The sequence below is a fragment of the Macrobrachium rosenbergii genome, chromosome 1 (genome assembly GCF_040412425.1).
Source record: "Macrobrachium rosenbergii isolate ZJJX-2024 chromosome 1, ASM4041242v1, whole genome shotgun sequence".
NCBI lineage: Eukaryota > Metazoa > Arthropoda > Malacostraca > Decapoda > Palaemonidae > Macrobrachium > Macrobrachium rosenbergii.
This window is the reverse complement of record NC_089741.1, coordinates 56330736-56353517: the sequence shown is the minus strand read 5'-3', so window position 1 is coordinate 56353517 and position 22782 is coordinate 56330736. Positions and strand designations below refer to the sequence as shown.

Below are 22782 nucleotides of genomic sequence, written 5' to 3'. Positions count from 1 at the left end.
TAAATTTTCATCTTCATAAGCCAAACAAAAAGCAAATGACTATCAAACAGTACAAAAAACAGTACTGCAAACATAGAAATTATTTATTATAGATTTTACTGTAAACAACTATGGAAAGTGGTTTTTAAATTAAAGTGAAAAAATTAACAATACTGTACTGGATGAGTGAAATACATACATCAGAATGTGGCTTGGCTTCACTTCGTAATTTCCACTTCCTAGTGTAGTACAATGTTGCATTTTTTGCACTATTTTTGTAAGTGTTTTGTTGATATAGATTATGTACATGAATGTATAGTACAATAATGTACACTACAAATTACCATCTCAAAGATGAGAAAAAATGCTAAGCTTAGTATTATTTTTTTATTTGTAGGCTTAGCTGAGCCAAGCATCACACCTAAATACTTTGTGATTTCTTTCAGAGGGTAAGACCTTACTTGGGGAGCTGTCTTTTCCAATGCTCTAAAGGAAGCAAACTAATGCAGAGAGGAACCTAACATCCCCAAAGTTAGGATGCAAATCTCCACTTAATAATTATGACACTAATCTACAGAATAAATTTATTTCTCTAAATTAATATTTATGATAATCTACGGAATAAATTTATTTCTCTAAATTAAAATAAAAGGATTACAAGGAAGAAAAAGTGAAAATATACTTTATAAATTTCCAGTTAGATACTGAGCTCTCCTCTTTATCAATGCAAATTTTCATAAAGCTCAACTCAATGATATGCCTTTTTAAAAATTAAAATGAAACTCATAATCCTGAGAATAAATTAACTAGGTTTAATATTACTTAATACCACTAATAGTTAAAATTACCTCTACTGAATAACTGCAAGATACAACCTGACACCACATCCTTTTCAATCAAAAAATGTTTAATTACCATACAGTATTACATAATATATAAGTTAAAGCCAATAAATAACTTAATACACTAACTGAAGCACTGAAAGAGAGCCATCTGATTTTGAAAACTGTGATATGAAAACCCCTTTTACAATATAAAGAAAAGACACTAACCTGTATAGTGGATAGGTACAATACCACGGTAGAGATGACACTGACGGGCAACATTTGGGAAACGTGTGACAGCAATAATGGGACAACGTGGTCTGTATTTGGAAATGAGATGGGCTGAACGGCCAGTGGTGGTTAAAACAATGATAGCAGATGCCATTGCCTTGAAAGAGGCTTCAACTGATGCAATAGCGGTGGTATGAGTGGAATCAATAGGCATGGGGACCTAGAAAGAAAAAAAAAATAGCTCTACTATGCTACATATGCATTTATAGCTTTTTTACAGTTTTTCTAGTCTAATGACTTCAAATGACATCATCCTATTCCCCATTATAAATTTTTCTTTTAGTTTTACATTTTTCAGCATTACAAGAAAGTACTGGTGTCCAGCTGCAAATTATGAAATTTAACTTCACAGTATGCCATATAAAAAAAACATTGATATGTCTATAAGTCAGTGCTCACTTTGCCACAGATGACTTTCGGGACCCCCAAAGTTAAAGGGTTAAATGTAATAAATCAATGGTATATACCAATTAAGATGAAAATATAAATTGAGTAAAATGGGGACTGCTAACTGGACTCGGAGAGGGAAAGAATTGTGGGCAATTTGTTTTCTTTGTTGAACGAAATTCATATTTATTTTTAACAAGAGGTGACAGTGCTTGAAGGTTATGATACTATTTTACATTAAATAGTAACAGAATATTTACAAGTTATATTGAACATATTTCAAAGATTTATGATTTAAACACTTTAGTTTTTGTTACCTTTTAATATAGTGTTTAAGTCTGTGTACCCTTTTAAGCAACACTGAAGACAAAAGCCTCTTATACAACCACCTATAGCCATAGTCCTTAACATTTTCAGTAAAATGAATTCTTTTTCAACCTCACCATCCAAGAAATGTCAAAATATACATAAATTTAACATTTTTTTTTAAATACCTCTCCATTATATAGCTTTATTTCTGCGCCATCGGTAGTTCGACAGATTGAAAAAAAAATAAGAACACTCAGTTTTCTATGAATATGCATCTTCTATCCATCTACTGCATTTCGCTCATCCCCCACCAGGGGACTAATAGGTACAAACACTTGTAGCTGGTCAGTATACTTCTGTCAACTTTGGATGTGGGGAGGTAGGGAGGTCAATTTATATAATGGGGAGGTAAGTATTCAAAAAGTGAATCTTGAATCAAGTATGGTGCATATGTGTATTTATATTTTTTAAACAAACCTTACTTCTCCATTATGTAGCTGATTCCCACATTTGAAAAAGGTGGTGAGCAAAGTGGAGATCACACAACCTTTTGAAGGCTACTTAGTAACAAAATATTTTGTACAAAAATGACATTTTCATGATATAATAAAGTTTTATATATACTTATCAAGTAACTACATAGCCATTAGTTTCACTTAACCGCAGCATTTCAAAATTTGAAATTCACAGGAATGCACCATTGTTTTAGTTTAATTAACTAAACACACCCACTTTTGGGGAAGAATAGGTACAACATTACAGAGAAGAACTCAATTGTTTGTGCCCCTATATGTCCCATGAGAAGGGAGAGGTGGGGAGGTTTTGATAATTTACTATAATTATAGTAAAGTATATATAAAACTGTTTTTATCATAAAATGTTATTTTTATATATTAACATCACATAACTATAACTAAATCACACTGACATGAGGTGGGATGCATGGACACATTTCTACCCACAAACACTCAGTAAGGAGATGAATTTGAAAATAGAAAGTAGCTAGCATTGGTGTACTGCTTGTTACAACATAACCTTACCTGGTGAGAGCTGCAGCAGGAAGATACTGCCTCACGGTTGGCACTCATCTCAACCAGTAGTGTTGTAACAGTAAACACGAGCCGTCCCTACTTGGCCCAGAGGAACACTTGCAGTTAAGTAATTACTCCGAGAAGAATGATAAGGTCTTCACGGAAAATAAATACCGCCAGCCTGGGGTAGTACAATGGGCCACAATAGGAAATGTGTTTTCCACCACAATATTAAAAACAAAACCATCACCCAACTATTAAAACAACGACTGGTACACAGAACCACAAGGCTTCACAAAACTCGACATCCTTTAACAAAGTGAGGAGACAGAGGATTGGAAGGGATACCCTCTGTCCTTCTTCCCCCAGTACCATGGCAGCCATGGCCAATGGACCTAACGTACTGCATTTATTATATTATAAACTCCACATCGGGCAAATAGTGGGAGGGGAACACTGATTTTGACTTCCAGTTTGTTGATTGGAGAATCATGGAGAGTGACAAGTTCTTCTTAAAAACCAATGAAGTGGTGACTGCTCTAATCTCATGAGCTTTGACTTTCACAACAGGAAGATTGTCCTCTTGAATCTTTGAGTGGGACTCAGAAATAACACTTAAAAAGAAAGCCAAGGCATTCTTAGACAATGGTCATGAGGGGTTCTTCACTGAACACCATAGATTCTGAGGACCTCTGATCCCTTGGTCCTATCCAAGTAGCACTTAAGTCCTATAACTGGGCAAAGAGCTCTCTCCTGGTCTGCTGGCCCAAGGATATCTAACAAACTCTTGATCGTGAATGAACGAGGCCAGAGGTTGGACAGGGTTTTGCTCTTTGCCAGGAAACCATGAGTGAATGAGCAGACTACATCTCCCTACAAAAAACCCACTAGCTTACTGAAAGCAAGTAATTTGCTGATCCTCTTTGCCATAGCCAAAGCAACTAAACAAGAGAGTCTTTCTGGTCAAATCTCTCAGCGATAAGGAGTCAAGGGGCTCAAATGGAGGGCCAGAGAGCCACTTGAGGACGACAATCAGATTCCAGGTGACTGACTTTCACTTCTTATGCTTGGGCGACTGACTTTGACTTCTCTTGCTTGGGCAACTGACTTTGACTTCTCTTGCTTGGAAGTGTCTACGGACTTGATTAGATCATTTATGTCTTGATTAGCAAACAAATTGAGACCCCTATCTCTAAACAGAGTTTAGCATAGACCTATAACCTCTGATTGTGGAGGTGGCCAAGCCTAGACAGGACCTCAGAAACATTAAAAAATCCGCGATCTGTGCAACAGAGGTTTTAGAAGATGATACACCATGTCTCTGGCAACAGACCCAATAGACTGTCCACTTTGCCAGGTAGACATTAGCGGAAGGCTGATGTCTGCACTTGGTGATTGTTTCTGCAGCTTTTCTTGAAAAGCCCTTTGCTCTGACAAGCTCCCTAACAGTCTGAAGCCTGTCAGAGCCAGAGCAGATAAGATAAGCCTTGATGGAAGCAATGGAAGTGAGGCCGCTTTAGAAGGCTTCTCTTCTGAGATAGATAGAAGTCTGGGGAAGTCTGTTAGGAGACTGAGAAGGTCCGGGAACCACTCCTCCTGTGGCCAAAATGGAGCTACAAGTGTCATGGATGTGTTGGTGTGAGCCATGAAGTTGTTAGACTTCTCTTGCTATGCTGAACAGTGGGAAGGCACAGAAATCCAAGTAAGACCAGTCATGGAGCATGGCATCTGTTGCCCATAACAGAGGGTCCAGGGCTGGGGAACAGTAAACGGGGAGGCGATGGTTCCTCAACATTGCAAACAGGTCTATCGGCGGCTTTCCCCACCATTTTCACAGGTCGGTGCACACCTACGGATTCAGTGTCCATTCCGTCAGTAGGACCTGTCTGCAGCGACTTAACTCGTCCTTAAGAACATTTAACTTGCCCTGGATGAAGCGAGTTATTATCTTAGTGCGGTTGTCCTCTCTTCAAAGAGAGAAGGAGCGAGTCCCTCCCTGATTTCTGATGTAGGCCAATGCGGTCGTGTTGTCCGAATGGAGTGTGACCATCTTGCCACTTTCCATTTTCAACTTTGTGGTCTGCACAAAAAGTTCAATGCACTGACATCCAGGACAGGTCTCCAACCTCCCAACGCCTTGGGGATGATGAACAGTTGGTTGTAAAAACCCTGTGCTTACGTCTTTGACCACCTCCAGAACTCTTTTCCTGAGTAGGGACAATACTTCTTCCACGAGTAGGCTGTTGAGTTGATGGGCGAGGACGTCAAAGGAGGTTTTTCCATGAACCGGATGGCATAGCCCTCTTGTAGGACTTTTAATACCTGGGGTTCTGAGTTCCTGGCTTCCCAACTGTCTCAGAAATGGAGAAGCCTGGCTCCTATGGGGACATGGAGGACCTGAACCTCACTTGCGAGAGGCCAGTTTGGAGGATGACTTCTTGGTTGGTCAGACTGACCACAGATTCGAACGTGGGCGGGGCAGAAACTTGGCTCTTCCACCTCGAAAGGGCTGTTGCTGGAACAGGGAGAGAGTTCTCATGCTGAACGAGACTGAAGTGCCATAGGTTGGTTCCTTGGCAAGCCTTGTTAACTGCTTCAAAAGGTCCTGAGTCGACTACTTCTGTGAGTCCAATGCAACCTGCTCCACTGTAGCTCTTGGGAATAAAGGTGACCAATCTAAAGGTGCAAAAAGGAGAGCCGATCTCTGAGAGGGAGCGACACCTTTAGTAGTAAAGGTGCACCACAGTTCCCTTTTCTTAAGGACTCCCAAGGAGAATAAGGCAGCCAACTCCTGGGAGCCATCCCTGAAGGCCTTATCCACCATGAGAGTACTCCCAACCAATCTGCAGCGAAGTTCACTTGAAGTAAACTGCAGTCTTCTATTTTCTTGGCTATTGCCCTGACAGTCTAGTTCCGAAGGTGTGAACGTGATCTTAGTGGAGTTAAAAGCCGATCTCCATGTTGAGTCAACATGGCTGGCGAAGTCCCCAATGGGGGTAGGCAGAAACTCCCAGAGAAGGAGCTTCCCCAGCAGAGTAGGACAAGTACCTCCTTGGTGACAGGTGGGAGGGAGGTGCGAATTTAATCTCCGTACCATGAAGATAAACCAAAGCAAATACAAGATTACCATGGCACAGAGTGACTTCAATATCTTATCCAAGGACAAGTTCTTTCCAAATTTAAAAGTTGTAGTCATTGCTCTCATGTCCAGTGGCTTACCTTCCATTAAGGATAGAAATTAGCATGAAAGTCTTCAACAAAGATCTAATGAAAAGGGTGTTACATTCCTACTCCGGCAACCTCGGTTTCCAAATCACTAAAACACAGAACCTTTACATCAGGTTTAATCCTTTTAGTGCAATTCCAACAATCCTTACAGACAGTACTGGACCTCCAAGGGGCCAAGTTCCTCAGCAAGGTAAAGATACTGTTGTAGGTAAGGGCCTAACCCAAACCAGCGACAGAAGTAGACTGACTGGCTACGAGTGTTAGTACCTATTGGTCCCCTGGTGTGGGGGTGGGGGAAGTAGGTGGATAGAAGATGGATATTCACAGAAAACACAGTGTTCTCTTTTTGTTTTTTCAATCTGTCGAACTACCGCTGGCACAGAAGTTAAAGCTATAAAATGGAGAGGCAAGAGTCATTTCAAAAATCAACTTTAATTATCATTACTGTACTTAGAATTTTATTCACTTTTGTGCTTCTCCCCATATTTACAGTACTGTACACAATTTTGGAGAGAACTGTATCAAGAATAACATTCCATAGCTTTTAAAAGATTCCTAGGGTATCCAACATTTTTACCATTAACAGACATCAACTACTGTTAGTACAGTAACAGTAACTGTAATGTTCAGCTGTCTATGTATGTAAGCCTAGCCATGAAAGAGATATTATATAATCATCCAAATTCAGACACTGACTTAAGTGCATGTTTACTTCAAGAGGTGCACAACAGCAAACAGAGAGAATATAATTTTATAGGGTATCATCAAATAATAATCAGTACTTTAAAAAAAAAAAAACTGTACACTTACAGTCTGCGAGAGCTCTGTAAACAGCTGTTTATGCCACAAAGCAGACTCTGCTTCTCGTGCAATATTTGCCATTGTTCGCACACATACGAGAGGATAGTCGCCCTTGGCAGTTTCTCCAGACAGCATAACACAGTCAGCTCCATCAAGAATAGCATTACCGACATCTGAAACCTCAGCACGGGTTGGTCTGGGTTTCTTTACCATAGACTCCAACATCTGAGTAGCACAAATGACTGGCTTCCCAACCTAAAGAGTAATTAAAATATTAATATATGCATTAGTATATTCCAAAATTTAAGGTTTGATACAAAATTTACGCCCAACGATATTGTAGTATAAAATATTCACAATTTTACCTTAATATTATGATGATTTTAAGATTTATACATCAAAAAATCAAATAATGAAACATTTCTTACGGGAAGCTTTTGTAACTGCTACATCTACAGTTTACATATGGATAAAATTCTGGTACTGTAGTGGTGATGATGGAAAGTAACCTTGAATACTGTCATCAAGAATCTTCAAAAGGATCTTAAGTGATCAAGATTAAAGCTCTCTTTCTACCCTCTTAACAGATATTAAACTTAAATACTGTCATCAAGAATCTTCAGAAGGATCATAAGTGATCAAGTTTAAAGCTCTCCTTCTACCCTCTTGGCAAATATTCAACTTACTAACCTCTTGGCAAATATTCAACTTCTAAGTGCAAAATACCTAATTATACTCATTTATGGTTTCTTAACACCATGCAGTACTTAAGATGCTGATTGGGAGTATCCTAATTCACAACGGCTGCTTAAATATCAAATGGCTAAATTATTCAATACAAATGACTTAAAAATTAATCACTATCTTCAAACAAGGGTTAACTTAAAAACAGAAAAACAGAAAAAAGGGACTGAAATAGGAATCATAAAAAAAGAATTGAAATAGGAATCTACAATTAATTTGATTACTTAAGTAAATAAACTTAATTTTTCACTAACCTTATTACATTTTGCAAGCATCTGCTTCTGGGCAATAAAAACTTTTTCAGCAGGAATTTCAATTCCCAAATCACCACGAGCAATCATGATACCATCTCCTTCCTCAATGATAGAATCAATGTTCTTGCAGCCCTGGTGATTTTCAATCTTGCTAATGATCTTGATGTTCTTGCCCAGTTCACCTGCAGTATACATTAAAAACTTATTTCACTAAAATTACTCTTGAGGACTATTTTATTAATAAATTCTTTTTCTGTATCCTCCAACCACTCCCTTTATAATTATATGGCAACAGAGTTCAAAATAATGAATGACAGTAACTAATCAACTGGAAATTTAGTGCAAGATTCCTTGCAGCATCCTTGCAGTTGGTACTGCTTTTGGTCCTGCCTTTTCCTTTCTTCTATTCCCCACATAGCCACTCAGATTGTTAAACACTCCAATTTCCACCTTTGGCAAACCCTTCTGGAAAGTGACTTGGTGGTCAGGTTAAAATTATTTTCTTACATAATACTTAATGGACACAAAGTTAAACTAACTTTGCACTGCAAGATTTTACAAGCCAAACTTGGTGTTATTCAGGCTTTTTTCCTTGTTTCTAATGTTCCAGAATTACATTGCCTGGGATGTTATTTTGTAGGGGTGAGTATTTAAAGAAAAATCCTAACTGAAATCTCAATGCATATTACTGAAGTAACCCTCATTACGATAAGGGCATTTATAATTTGCAGGAACAATAAATGATTTCCACAGTAAAGTTTTAGTTAATTCAATTCCAGATGTGACAAAATCTAAAACTGAAAACATGCAGCACTGGCTGACTTTGGTGGAAATTATCCATATCTTCCCAGTAAAACCTATCAAACCAGGCTGGGATAAATTAGTTTATATTTTCCTTTATCACTACTAGATAGATTAATAAACAGGTACTTTCAGCCACTCAGCACTTAAATGAGTGAAAGAGGGAGTTCAAGTGTTTAGACAGCAAGATGGAAGAAATGAAGCAGAAAAGGAGGTAAAGTAAAAGGTTAAAAAGTGGTTGCTGCCTCAGTTAAGAGCTGAAGGGATGTTGCAAACTACCTTTTTAACTAATGCCTACAGTGAACCATGTGAAGGGTAATGACAGCACTATCCCCCTACAGAGAAAATATGATGATGCCCAAAGGATTTACTCTTAAATAAAGGTAAAAATGAAACAAGGTAAAGTTAAAGCTTGAGAGCTGGGTCAGGGGTCATGAAAAGTAAAAGGCACAAGGTACCACAGCTGGAGACTGAAGGAAACTGCAAAAATGATTAAGATACCACCTACACTCTGACGCAATCACTGGAAAAATTTTATTATGCACATTACAATATACTGTAATTCATATACAGTACAAGAAAAATAGCATTCACAAACACCCATAGTATAACTAATGAACTTGTGGTATACATGACACTTCCCCACGATTCAACCTGAAGTCCATCTAAAGCTCATAAAACTGTCTCAATATTCATTTAATCTGAAAATGTATTAAAAAACTTCCCCAGTAAATTTAACAACTTTTAACAGAAAGCATACTTGCAGGACAAATATTTTCCCAACCTTGCTTCTTTCTGTACTCACCAAGAACATCCCTGATTTCTCTAACTCCAGCAGCATCACGAATGAAGGATGCAAATACCATGTCAACACGCATCTTCACTCCAAGCAAAAGATCTCCACGATCTTTCTCTGAAACTGCAGGAAGATCTACTGGAACACCAGGGAGGTTAACACCCTTCTTGCTACCCAACATACCACCATTTTCAACATCACAAACAATGTAATCATCACCTGAAAGAAAATATCACAGTTTAATTCATTATTACTGTACTGCAGTTACGAAACATAATTTATAACCACAGCCTGTGTTAATTCACTATGTTAACTCAATCATCCTTATATGTTAAAGGAAAGACTTTACCATACAACAATGCAATTCTTTAAGATGAAACTGTAAAACCAAACAAGACAGAAGCCATTTAGCCATAAAATTTAAAATGTGTCCCATGAAATGCTCAATACAAAGAACAAGATATTACTTAAAAACCTTATTTTGCTTAAGCTTAATGCCCTGAAAATGGGAATTAACAGAGGGCTGTGTTGAGGTTCTGGGCTGTGTTGAGGTTCTATCTCATTCAAAATAATCTCGAGCTACTCTTGCAAGTAAATCCTCACTACCAAGAGGGAAAACCCTCCACCTTAAGAATTATGCCAATCAATTCTGGAGCAATTCTCAATATTGTCAATCAAGGGTTTTGAACACAATAATAGTCAAATTAAAAAGCTTATCTTCTCTGCAAAAACTTTTTACATGTCCATAAGACAAACCCATTCATATTTATACGCCAATAAATTCCTCTGAAATCATGATGATGACAAAAGCCCTACCTTGAGTTCACTACCCTTACAGCATATTCTGATCTTAATCCACATAATATGCTTTCCAGATTAATTTCCCTAGCCATGGGGAAAAATGACAAATTTATTAAATTAACTTGTATTTTTCATAACTAACAAACCTGAGGTCTTAAAATTAGGATAAATCTTCTAGCACCAGCTGGAATCCAGTAAAATCAATAAAATTGTGTATGCAAGGGACTAGTGACATCTGTCCTTAGTAATGAGTCAAGTGGGGCCACCTGGCATCATGTCTACAATACAGGCAGTCCCCGGTTATTGGCGGGGGTTCCGTTCTGAGGGTGTAATAACTGAATATTGCCGCCAACCAAAAATCGGCAATTTTCGCGCTTTTTCAGCGAATTTTGGGTTTTATTGGCGCCAAAAAGCACAAATTTTCGGTTATCAGCACCTCTGTTAGGTGTGTATAGGCACCAATACCCAATTATCGGAGCCAATAAGAGGAAATCGGCGATTTTTTACACCGAAAATTACCGATTTTCGTTACTAGACAAGCCCCATAAAACCAGATCGCCAATAACCAGGGAGTGCCTGTATCTCATTCTTCTACAGTATTCCAGTGCTTCTAGCACTCTTTAAAGACAAATCATGCCATCTCCTTACAATACCAAAGTAAGTTAGAGCTGGAATTAAAAACAAAAAGCAGTGACATCCTCTGCTCTACCTACTGTTGCTTCAGGACTACATGAAGCAGAAACATTACTCTGTGTGTATGTGTGTGTGTGTTTTGCATGGTCAACACAGTTGTATGGAGTCCTCTTTCTGTACCACCATCAAGAAAAGACCTGCTAAATTCACTGATGAATGATTGACCAAGTTGGTGCTGGCTCTGTGCATACTATTTTGGCAGACATCTTGGGTACCACAAATATTGATACATGAACAGAAGCTGACTACAGTGGAAACTTCCAGGACACATCAATCTCATTTCCAGGCTGATCCAGACTTTCCATACAGATTATGAACTCAGGATGAGATGGGTTCACCAGTTTGAACTTGAATCCAAGTTTCAAAGCAAACTAAGGAAATATAATGGCCTCTGTTTTGGAAAAAAAAAAGAGTACTGTACATGCATCAGGCTATGAGAAATTCAGGGAACAGATGAGATTTTGGCCAAAAATAAAATTGCACCTTATATATTAAGTCATCTGTGTAGCAGAATATAGAATGTGGAAAGTTTGATGACTGTGAATTAGGAACAACAATAGCCACATCAGAAAGATGACCTGACTATATGGTAACTGTGGAGGCACTGACATTATTTCTTTTGTGAGGAAAACAGATTACAGTATCTAATATGATCGGCCAATAAAATGAAGATATGGACAAAAAAAATTTGAGATGAACGAGCTGGTTTTAGAAAAGGCATGGGATGCAAAAATCAAATATTTGTATTGAGACATTGCACAGCAGTGTATGGAATTTAAATCCCCTTTAGATGACTTATGTTTATTATGAGAAAGCCAACAATATGAACTTATGTCACCATGGTATTCCCATTAAATCTGTAAAACTAAAACTATCCATTAACAAAGCAAATGCAGTGTTATGTTCATAGAGTCTGGCCAAGTAAATTTGCAAAAGATTGGTCACCAATGTCGTTTACTGTTCTCATAGATTTTAAATGAAAAAAGCAGCTGGAGATGAAAGAGGTTCAGACACCAATAACGATAAAATATGCAGACCGTGCATTTTTAGTCAGAAAAACACCAATTGATTTACAAATCTTTCTTTACAGATGCCATCATATTTACTGAGATGGAGAATCAACATACATCTAAGAAAAAATAAATAAGAAGAGGATATACAAAAGAATGAAATAACACTAACTGGAGAAAGCATTCATGATATCCAATACACTAAATTTACCAAATTCTTTAAACAGAATTTAGTGAATGACAAAAAATGGGAAACCAAACAGTGGGAAGGATGGATAAGATATGGAAATCAAATAGACTGATACTGGATACAAAAGTAAAATTATATCTTATTCTAGAAAGATTTGTATTGCTGTATGGATAAGATTCATGGTAAAACAAACTAAAGATTTTCTTTGATCTAAAATCTAAGCTTTAAGAAGAATATTATGAGTTAGATAACAGTAGGGAGTGAGAAATGATACCACAAGGGTAACTGAAAAGGTTCCATATGTAGATAAAATAATGATAAAAGGAAGATGGAGATGCCTTGGACAGGTCCTCCACACCACACTGGGAAGAATAATGTAAGATAATGGAAGCTGGGGTTCTCTTGGCACCAAAAGAGTTGGATGGCCTAGGCCTACTTGAGAACTATGAGGTATGTTGCTGGATATGAATGGAGATTTGTGGAAGTGAAAGCTGAGAGAAATGATTGGCAGAATTACACCAAAGCCCTTTGCATTATACAGTGTTGGAGGCAATGATGGCTAAAAGACAAAGATGAAATGCAGATGAAAGCTGCAAGTCACAGTCTGGCTCCAAGAAAAGACTCCTGTCCATACTGCACGAAAGGCAATGGTTAAAGTGGCCTTGAATAACTACCTCGTGCCCTTACTCACTTACTCTGGCCCCATCTTTGGATGGGTATTTGGAGTCCCAGGAAGTAACCACCTTCCAGAAGGGGAAAGCAATGCCTGACATCAGTTGATCAAATGCAGTTAAGTTAGGGGAGACTACACTGCAAACTGATACCAGGCTTCCATTTCTCTTGTGGCACTTACTAGGTCAAGCCAAGAACTTTCTGAATGACACTCAAAGTGTCCACAATTTCATGTGCTAAAAATGGCAGCGCATTTAAGGAATTAAGGAACAAAGGAAGAGACAGCTGAATTAGCATGATCTGATGAACATTTCACACAATAACTATATTAATGTGAAACTTGGCACATTGTAAGTGAGAGAAAGTGACACAACCAAGCAACTAGACAACATTGCATTAAGTATTACTCACTATTCCTTTTGACCAAATTGGTGCATCAACATTAATCAACTGTTTTACTTTTTCCGATGATTCCTGAACCATGTACAGCTGCATCATTAATATCATGGTATCTAACTATACAATAACCAAGCATTAACTTTAAACTGAAACAGAACAACTTGAAACTAAAATAGAACAATCAAGTAAACAAACACAATACTACAGTATAATAAAACTTGAATGTCAGTAGTCATACACTTCAAGGAACCCATTATTCTCTCATAACCTTATTTTTAGTTCTAATTAATATTTATAGATTACTGAAAAGAAGGGGATATAGGTGTAATATAAGGAAGATGACTGGAAATTCTAAAGTCCTGTTTTTCAATGGCACAACAGCTTTTAACCATTGTGAAGATGGAAGAATCTTCCGTCATTTAATTTCCACAGGATTACCTACATTTATATAATCACTGCAGTTAAGTCCCACTACTTGGCTCAATGGTAATCTGCTGATGCTTGTCCATTAGCAGAGTTGGCAAATCTTGATAAAACTCCTTACAGGATCATACATTGGATACCAGGATTGCTGCATAACAAGTAGCAAAATATCCCATTGGTATCTTCATGACACAATGCAAAAGTGAAGAGCTGCAGAAAAGCAGCACCCACCTGCCAAGGAAGTTGTGGATACTCTTCTGCTGCTTTTTATGTTAAGCACTGCATCTGCCATGTGAATTTTCTGGTGTGGTAAAACAAACACACTAAAGTCCTCCAGACATTCTAATGGCTACTTCACTTCTGACAAAATAAGACCACTTTCATAAGAAAGTGAATGCCATGATTGAGAGCGCCAACAACGGTTTTCTTGCAGGAAAAACCTTTTAGCAATACCAATGAAATACAAAAGTGTAATACTGTAACAAGATTAGAGGTCAGTAGCCAAAGACCCTTACTCTGGGCAGGTTACAAAGTGGAAGCTTTTCTTTGCCTTGTTTTTTCCTGACTAGTCTGTCACCAGTTACTGACTGTTCACCTATTACAAATACCTTACTGATGGTTCATACAGAAAGTGTTGAACTACTACGCTGGGGCAGTCTTCAACACTTACTGAGAGTATATAACAATTTGAAAAGCACTTTTTAAAGAAAAAACTCTTAAAAAAATAATCTGTAGCGGTGTACCTACCAATATCCTTTGCAATAAGAGAAATAAGGCCATCATCAACAAAAATCCTGTTACCAGGTTTCACAACTTTGGTAATGTTCACATAATCAAGATACAGAAGTTTCTCTGTGCACTTCTCGTAGAATTCTTTGTCGGTTGTAAGTTTAATTTCATCTCCTTTCTTTAATTCCACCTCAGCTGAAGCACCCTAAAATGAAAGAAACAGATTAAAAATCCCTCCATTTAGATCATTTTCATAAACAAGCCAGAGCACAATCTGAAAAAGTATTACACTTATCACAGGTTTGGCAACATATTGTTACCCAAAACAAAAAATGGTCTTGTAAGAAGCAAAATCAAAATTAACTATACTAACTAAACTGAAAGTACAAAATATTAATTCCAGACTATTCATCACACCCTTGATGTGCATGAACTTATGAACTAAACATGATTATGCATAAAGACATTACTCTTAAACATGACTCAATTGGTTAAGGGCAAGATTCAGAACAGCACAACATTAGTTGAATTAGTGGAAGGTCTCTAATGCTCATCATTTTCTGTTATAATCACCTTGGTTTTGACACAGAATATATCAAAAGTCTTACTTTTCCAATTTCTTATTCTTTTTTATGTTAACCGAGATTTCTATGGAATTGTCATCATTATGCTCAATAAACCCTGACAAAACCTTAGATTGTTATGTAGGCCATGACATTTGAGCAAGTATTTTTGCACATACGGTACTACCTAGACATCTTATTTTGATTCTAGTCGAGTTAGAATATCTTAATTTTGAATATTTTCAACAAAAATTAGTACATAATTTCATTTTGACTATATTTACATCCTTTGAATAGTTATACAGTGCATAATTTACCTGTTGTTAGTACTTGTTCATTTCATATACACCCTCAGTAAAGGAATGTGTTGATTACATTTCCTCAATATATAGCCTGACATGTCAAAGGTTTTGAAAATTAACTACAGTATACACTATTTCAGAGGCCTGAATAGTTTTATAATTATGCTGCCAATGCAAACCTATCTGAGCTTGCTGACAACTGAAGAATGTCAAATTACTATCATTGTTACAATTAAAACAGAAAGCACTACAAAACTCAAGAAAACATTTCAATCTTACCCAATGAGAGACTTCAACACATAGCCATGTATTACCACCATGTAGTAAGAGCACAATATTTTCTACGGCAAAAGTAAAAAGAAAACCTCACAAGGCCAGACACAATTCATAAATAAATTAATTTTTGAACTTCATCCCTTTTTTTTTTTTTTTTTAATAATTTTTCTATAAGGTGATGAAAATGCACATACAAAATATACATTGCTGTACTCTAGTGAGTTTAAAGATTCATTTCTCATTAATACAAACATTTTATCTGCGTATGATGTTATGGAAGCATTTCAATACAGTGCAAGAATTCTTGAAAAATAATGCCTCTCATCATGATAAGAGGTTATGAAGTGATGTCTTACAATTCTCTTTTGTCTTGGGCAATAATCACCTAATTTCCCATTTGGCCAAGGTCTTCATCTATGAATTTTCTCCACAATTTTCTGGACATTCCTACTATTTTTTGTCTTACCTTTTTTTTTTCTTCCTAACTACTCCTCTCACTTCTTATTACATGTCCACCTTATCACTCTTTGAGATCCCAGTTTATTTCCTAAGCAATGGACACCACAACAATCAATAACTTCAAACTCACTCCAGTCATGAGTGAGACCAAATCTATTTCCCAATAATGGTCTACATCAGAGTTTCCCAAACTTTTTCAGGCTGGCGCCCCCTTGGCTTCCAAATGGATTCCTAGCGCCCCCTCCCGCCGATACACACACGTGAGTATTATTATTTTTTTTGGGGGGGGTGGGGCTGGGCGGTTTCTTCAAATTAGAAAACAACAATATTAAGCTGAAGATGTATTTCACAAACAATGCTTAATTTGTAAAAACTTGAACTACAATTACTGTTAATGGGATGGGTATGCTTGGCGCAGGGATATGGTTTCTCCACATCAGGCTGGAACTCACTAAAGTCGTAGATCCCCACGTTCGGTAATTTTAAGTCTGTTTTTTTTTTTTTTTTGCTTTTAATTGCCCAAAATTAAATGCTCTTAATACCACCCTGTCGCCCCCAACCACCCTTTTGCCTCACACTTCCCGATATCAATCCACACTTCAGAAATGGTACCATGCTGGAACCACTGGTCTACATCAAAATCAGCATCGTTTGGAAAACAGTACCCAATGATTTAAATATTTCTGTCTAAAAAGATAAAGAACATCAGATCTCCCAGCAGTTTTACAGAGCAACATCACTCTAATATTGTAATGGTATAACAAAGATCTGAGTTTTTTTTTAAATGAATACAGGGAAGCTGTACCATCATCTCTGTAGACATGGGAAACCTTATAAGCATTTTTTATCTTTGTGCTATCATAAGATGATATGCTTTTTCAGAACAAAAGTAAGTAAAGCTTACTACTGAAGTAATGCCAAGTATCATAAAATTTAGTATTAAGTACATTATTACTAACAAGACTGAATCATGAAGTGCAAAGATAAGCTACCCAAATCAATCTAGGCACTGACAGATTTCAACCTTTTAAAAAATTAACAGTACAAATTGCTGATATACTCCACATTTCTGCTAAGCCTAAAAGTTGCCTAATTTCACATTATTGAAGAGATTGCACAACTGCAACAAGATGCAGCATCTGCAATTACAAAAAATATTGATGCAAACTACATTCTGAGGAAGGGGGAGAATAAGATCTCAATGGTTAAAAGATATGCCAAAATTACAGACCTCAAGACCATCAAGCATTATAAGTAATTACAGAATACAGTTATGGAATGAACATCCTTGAACACTGAGATTGGGGCTTTCTCTAGCAGGTAGAGGGTCTTAATTATCAATGCTTGTTATTCCAATAACTTGAGTAATCATTCAGAAGTTGGTTTGTTTGCCTTTAACCAAGTGAGTATGCTCAAGTAAAAATCAGATGCTTGTAATCTATGTACATGCATGAACTTACACCCTCTAACAGTCCAGTACGAATTTCAGGTCCCTTAGTGTCAAGTGCAATTGCTACAGGGTAGGAATGGCCAATTTTATTGGAGTAGATCTCGGCAGCTTTACGAACGTTCATCATGGTCTCTGAATGATATTCATGAGTACCATGAGAGAAGTTCATTCGTGCGATGTTCATGCCTGCTTCCATCATTTGTACCAACATTTCAACTGATCGAGATACTGGTCCTGTATTAAATTAAAAACAATCTTGTCAACTCATAACTGAAAAAATATAAAAAAAATATTTACAAAACTGATCCAGTGATAATTCACAGCAAGATATAATGCTGCTACTAATTCAATCCTCATCTCTTGATACTGTACAAAATTCTCTGACAATTTGCAGTAAAAATTAAAATATTAGCTAAACAGTTTTTTTGGCTCAGCACTACAGTATAGACAAAATATCATGCAGTAATTGTAGTTAGTAATACCTACCAATAGTACAAATAATACCCGAGAGTCGCTTGGTAAAAGGCTTAGAATCTATATCCAAGGCAGCCATATGATCAACTTGTGTGAAGGCATTGGCTGCCCCAAGCTGCATGGGTGCTACGTTAGACATCTGGGGGATAAATGATAAAATATGTTATAAGTGTTTACACATATAAATAGTTAAAGGCTTAAATAAACAACAATATGGCACTAACACTATTAAGATACCATGCAATTTGCAATATTCAAGATAAATTTCAATCTCTCACATTAACACTTCAGCTTCAAGCACCATTCAAAGTGACAAAAAGCCAGAATTACTAAGGTACATGTACTGTATATGCCAGGAATTAACAGCAATGCTGTTATCAGTTAAGAGCTATATTAAGGTATACGTAGGTACTTGTTGAATTAGAAATATTCTCTATGTAGTGATATTTCTAAATATTTCTGAGCTTACATTTAGGTAATCAAAAAAACATGTAGTTCCATGATTCGCAAAATGTGTGATTGACACGTATCCTGTACAGCGTGGCTGCCCAAGCCTAAGTTACTATGGCTGATATCCTTGCTTATCAAAAGCTATGGTTGTCTCTACAACATTTTCCATGTGACTTACTAAGACAAAAGCAATGTTGTAGTATTTCTGAAGTAAATGGCTTAGCTAATCACAAGAAGAAAAATCAAAGTGAATCTATAGCTCACTGATGACTTGTTATAGATAGAGCAAATTAACCAACTTTTCTACAATCAAGATAAAGTCCATCAGGTATATTCGCTAACCTCTTGTCTTGAACAGATCCAACTGCCTCATGAAGAGAATTAAATTTACATAAGGAACATTTAGCATTACCTGCTTGACACCCACCACTGGATCTACTGGGTGTCTTGGAAGAAGCACTTAGCCTCAAGTGTTGGACAATCATTATACAATGTATTGGGCATCTTTCAAGGTACAGCATAGAGAAGTTGCTCCAGCATGAACCCATTACTTTATATAAGCATGAACTGCAGTAGCAGCCATCTCCAAAGATATCCTGGAAATAAAAAAGTTTCCCTTTCCATTTGGGTATGCATACGGGTCCCTGAATGCCTCTCATGGTGAAAACTGGTATTTCTGTCTAGAGTATGAATCACTCCCGTAGTTTTGTTGCATATAAATATTTTTCTGTAATCTCAGAAGTCATTTTGAATCATTAAATCATCCCACCCTGCAAACCTTTGCATTAATCTCTTTCATCATTAGCTATTGGTAATTTTCCAAAATTTCAGTTAATTTTGCTCTGCTATATGTTTGTTTTCCCTAAATGGCCTGAACACCTGTCATCACATCTTTAAGTGAAGGGTTCATCTGAAAAGCCAGCTATTCACCAGTTTTGACAGAAAGGAAATGTTATGGCCATCTTTTCAAGTATATAGTGTCAGCGTGGACTAATATTGCAATAAATTCCCTTTCAAATCTAATTTCATGTGGCTCAGAATCACCCCCACAAGACAGGTAAAAAAAAAACAGACTAAGACAAATTTATATAACTTATTACCTCAGTTGCCTGTTTGCTTATTTAGAGGGCAGTTCACGAGTTTGTGTGCTATCCAGCCGTTGCATCTGTACCACAGTGCTTAGTGTACAGGGAATTTTTCTTTTGTAAATAATTATGTCTAAGAGGTGTACATTGTATGATAACCAAGTGAAGGTGATCCTGTGTCATAAGGATGGGTTAAAAACTGAAAATACTGTTTGTCAAACTGGAGTGAAACTCTGGACCATTTACAAGCTTATCAAGAAGTTTGAGGAAAATGGGGGCATTGAGATAACCCACCATCGCCACGAGGGTGGGAAGCCTAGGAAGGTCTCCCTCAGCACTTTGGGAGTTCTAAAGCATCAGTTGATTTGTAATCCAACCCTTACAACAAAAGTTAGAAACTTAAGGAACAGAATCCCATGCTACTATGGGAGATCTCTATTTGGTGAATCCAGGAGACCCTCCCCTATGGAGGGATACCAGAAGGTTCACACCAAGAAAAAAACCTTGCTCTCCTGCTCGTAGGTGCGCTTTTGCTAAAACCTATAACACTGGGGGTTAATGAGTGGCGTGAAATGCTCTGGTACAACGAAGCTCCCTTTTATGAGAGTGATGAAAAGGGAAGTGCATGTGGCGTGCACCAGGGGTCGACCCCCTTACAGAGAACCACCTCCTCAGCACCTCAATCAAGCATCTGATACCTTGTAATTGTGGGAGGTCTTTTGGGTAATTAATGGCCACAAGGGATCTGGTTATCACCACCCCACCCCCGTGGGACAGCGACAAAGGAGGTCTACTACACGCATTTGAACCTGCACTTGGAGAGTTCATTTGAGAGGAGCTCAATTTCAATATTTCAGCAAGATAGTGCTCCCGCTCAAACTGCCAAAACATGTAATCAAGGACTGGTTTAAGGACTGCCATATTGACTTGATCCCTAACTGGCCTGGTAATTCTCCTGATCTGTCACCCATTGAAAATCTTTGGGCCATAATACAGCAACAGTTAAGGGATCACAGGACACATCTGCAAAAAAGTTGGAGACAGCACTACACAAATGCTGGGCCTCCTTCAATCCCCAAGTTTTGCGGAACCTTGCTGACTCTGTCCCATGACGCCCCCAAAAGGTCCTTAGTAAGAAGAGCAAGAGTTATGTTACCAATTACTAGTTTGGGTTATCATACATGTTTTCTCTTTGATTTTTATTAATTTTTTATTGGCTTCTTAATGTTATTAGTGAAATTGGATTTGAAAGGGGGTTTATTGCAATATCAATCCACACTGACTATACAGAAATTACGTGTCTTTCTCCTTTAATCATATTTCCAGATGATAGTTTGAGTTAGTTTTTGCCTGTTATGACTTCTGAATGCATTGCAAGTTAAACTGTTTTCTCTTGTTTATAAGGCTAACAGGGTTTTATATTTAGTTTGATGTGCCAGTTTTATTTTCTATAATTTTCTGCATTTGTAAGTCTGTGGACATCGCTGGAATACAACTCTGAAATTATCCTTAAATTCTAATATATTTTGCTTTGTAAAATTAAAAGTTTTCTTAACTTTGTTATGATATCAGTTACTGATAACCTTTCGCTCTCCATAAATTAAACTTGTTATTTAGCACCTTAATTAGTAAACATGCTATTAATTTTGGTTGTTTGTTTTTAGTAAATTATGCCTGAATGAGGTTGTACTGGGCTCCAGGCAGTGTGTGTGCCAAACCTTCATGGCTTAGTATAGAGAAACTCTCACCTACAGTAACTCCCTGTATTCGCGGGGGATGTGTACCGCACGCGCCACCCCCCACCGAATACCAAAATTCCACGAATACTTAAAAACCCTCTAAAAACACTTAGAACTGCCTATTTTCACAGTTTAAACACAAAATAAAAAACCCTCTAAAAATGCTTATACCTGAGTATTTTAATAGTTTTATCACAAAATGTGCATTTAGTCATGAAAACAATATGAAAATACAGTAATTAGTGAATATTTCTCAGTGAAAAATACCGCAAATGGGTGGATTTTCAACGAATAATGGGATATACGTTCCACACAGAAATCCAGAAACACGAGTCTATGAATAGTGAGACCGCGAATATGGGGGGTTTACTGTACACTGTAGTGCATGTAGGGTTCAGGTTGCTCTCCTGGTTTAGCCTATTATATATGAGAGGATTGGCTGACCTTGAAATAGGCTTGTTATAATAAAAGGAGGTAGTATCGAGGGCCTAAAACCTCTGAAGAAGGGATAGTTCCCTGCTTAGTTGGGGTCTTCAGTGCCATCTATAAGTATAAATGAAATCCTAATCTGGCAACAAGACCTTATTGTTCTTTAAAATCAAAATTTAATAAATTCTCACATCCACATGACAATGGTGCAAAACCTTCATGAATTCCCTAACAGCATGACAGAGGTCATGTTGTCAGTAAGTGCTGGGATTCAGGCTGCCCCTTGTTAAAGTATGAATTATGTTATTGTATATATTATGGTAGGTGATGGAGTTTTTTTGTGTAGTTTCCCAGTGACTGATTGATTGATTATGAAATTTAGGTCTTGAAGACCAAGCGCTGGAACCCATCAGGATTATTCAGCATCGTAATGAAGGTGAAATATATAAATTAATGTTATGATTAATAATGAATAGGTGAATGATGTGTAGTTTCCCAGTGACTGATTGATTGATTGATTATGAAATTTAGGTCTTGAAGACCAAGCACTGGAACCCATCAGGATTATTCAGCACCATAATGAAGGTGAAATATATAAATTAATGTTAAGATTGATAATGAATAGGTGAATGATGATATACTAGTAAAATTCAGTGTTAACATAATATGAACGTAAAAAATGAAGAATGATATTAAATAGAACCAACAAAAACTACGTATATATTACACTTTTATATTCAAAATATATATATACTTAGTATAAGAATAAATTACTAAAATCTTTATTATATATACTGAAATCATATCTCACTATAATAACCAGATTCTTTCAGATAACTCACAAGGTTATTTACCTCAACATCATTTAAAATTTCTAAAATAGTCTTCCCAGTTAGTAAGTACTTTGCCCTAAGGCGATTAAATTTAGGACAGTGCACCATCATGTGCTCAACGGATAGCTGACCACCACAAAGAGCACAAATTGGGGCACTGGCTCCCTCTAAAATATAGCTATGAGAGAAGCGGGTATGGCCAATCCTAAGCCGTGTTAGGATGATCTCAAATCTTCTGTTACGATTAAAACCCAAACTCCTAAAATCAATACTTTTTCTAATGTTTCTGTACTTCCTATTTGTGGATAAAATGGGAGAAGTCAATCTCTGCTGCCATTTTGTATGAATGTATCATCTTTT

At 37.1% G+C, this 22782-nt stretch overlaps 1 protein-coding gene across 13 annotated transcripts in view; it reads right to left on the bottom strand.

The window, feature by feature from the left end:
- The window catches only part of LOC136838640 (pyruvate kinase-like), a 96961-nt gene that overhangs the window by 56921 nt on the left and 17258 nt on the right, over nucleotides 1–22782 (bottom strand). For 7 of the 13 annotated variants that reach the window (XR_010853071.1, XR_010853066.1, XR_010853069.1 and 4 more), the window contains exons 2-8: nucleotides 17899–18025; nucleotides 17423–17646; nucleotides 14381–14567; nucleotides 9455–9664; nucleotides 7849–8030; nucleotides 6860–7105; nucleotides 1032–1254 (exon numbers count right to left, since the gene is read on the bottom strand). Coding sequence is in view for 6 of the 13 variants with exons in the window: in XM_067103986.1 (XP_066960087.1) it covers nucleotides 1032–1254; nucleotides 6860–7105; nucleotides 7849–8030; nucleotides 9455–9664; nucleotides 14381–14567; nucleotides 17423–17646; nucleotides 17899–18025 (1399 nt within the window). In the remaining 7 variants the exon portion in view is untranslated. Of the gene's footprint in view, nucleotides 1–1027; nucleotides 1255–6859; nucleotides 7106–7848; nucleotides 8031–9454; nucleotides 9665–14380; nucleotides 14568–17422; nucleotides 17647–17898; nucleotides 18026–22782 lie in introns of all 13 variants that reach the window. The other 6 variants (XR_010853077.1, XR_010853078.1, XR_010853072.1 and 3 more) reach the window with 1 other exon arrangement.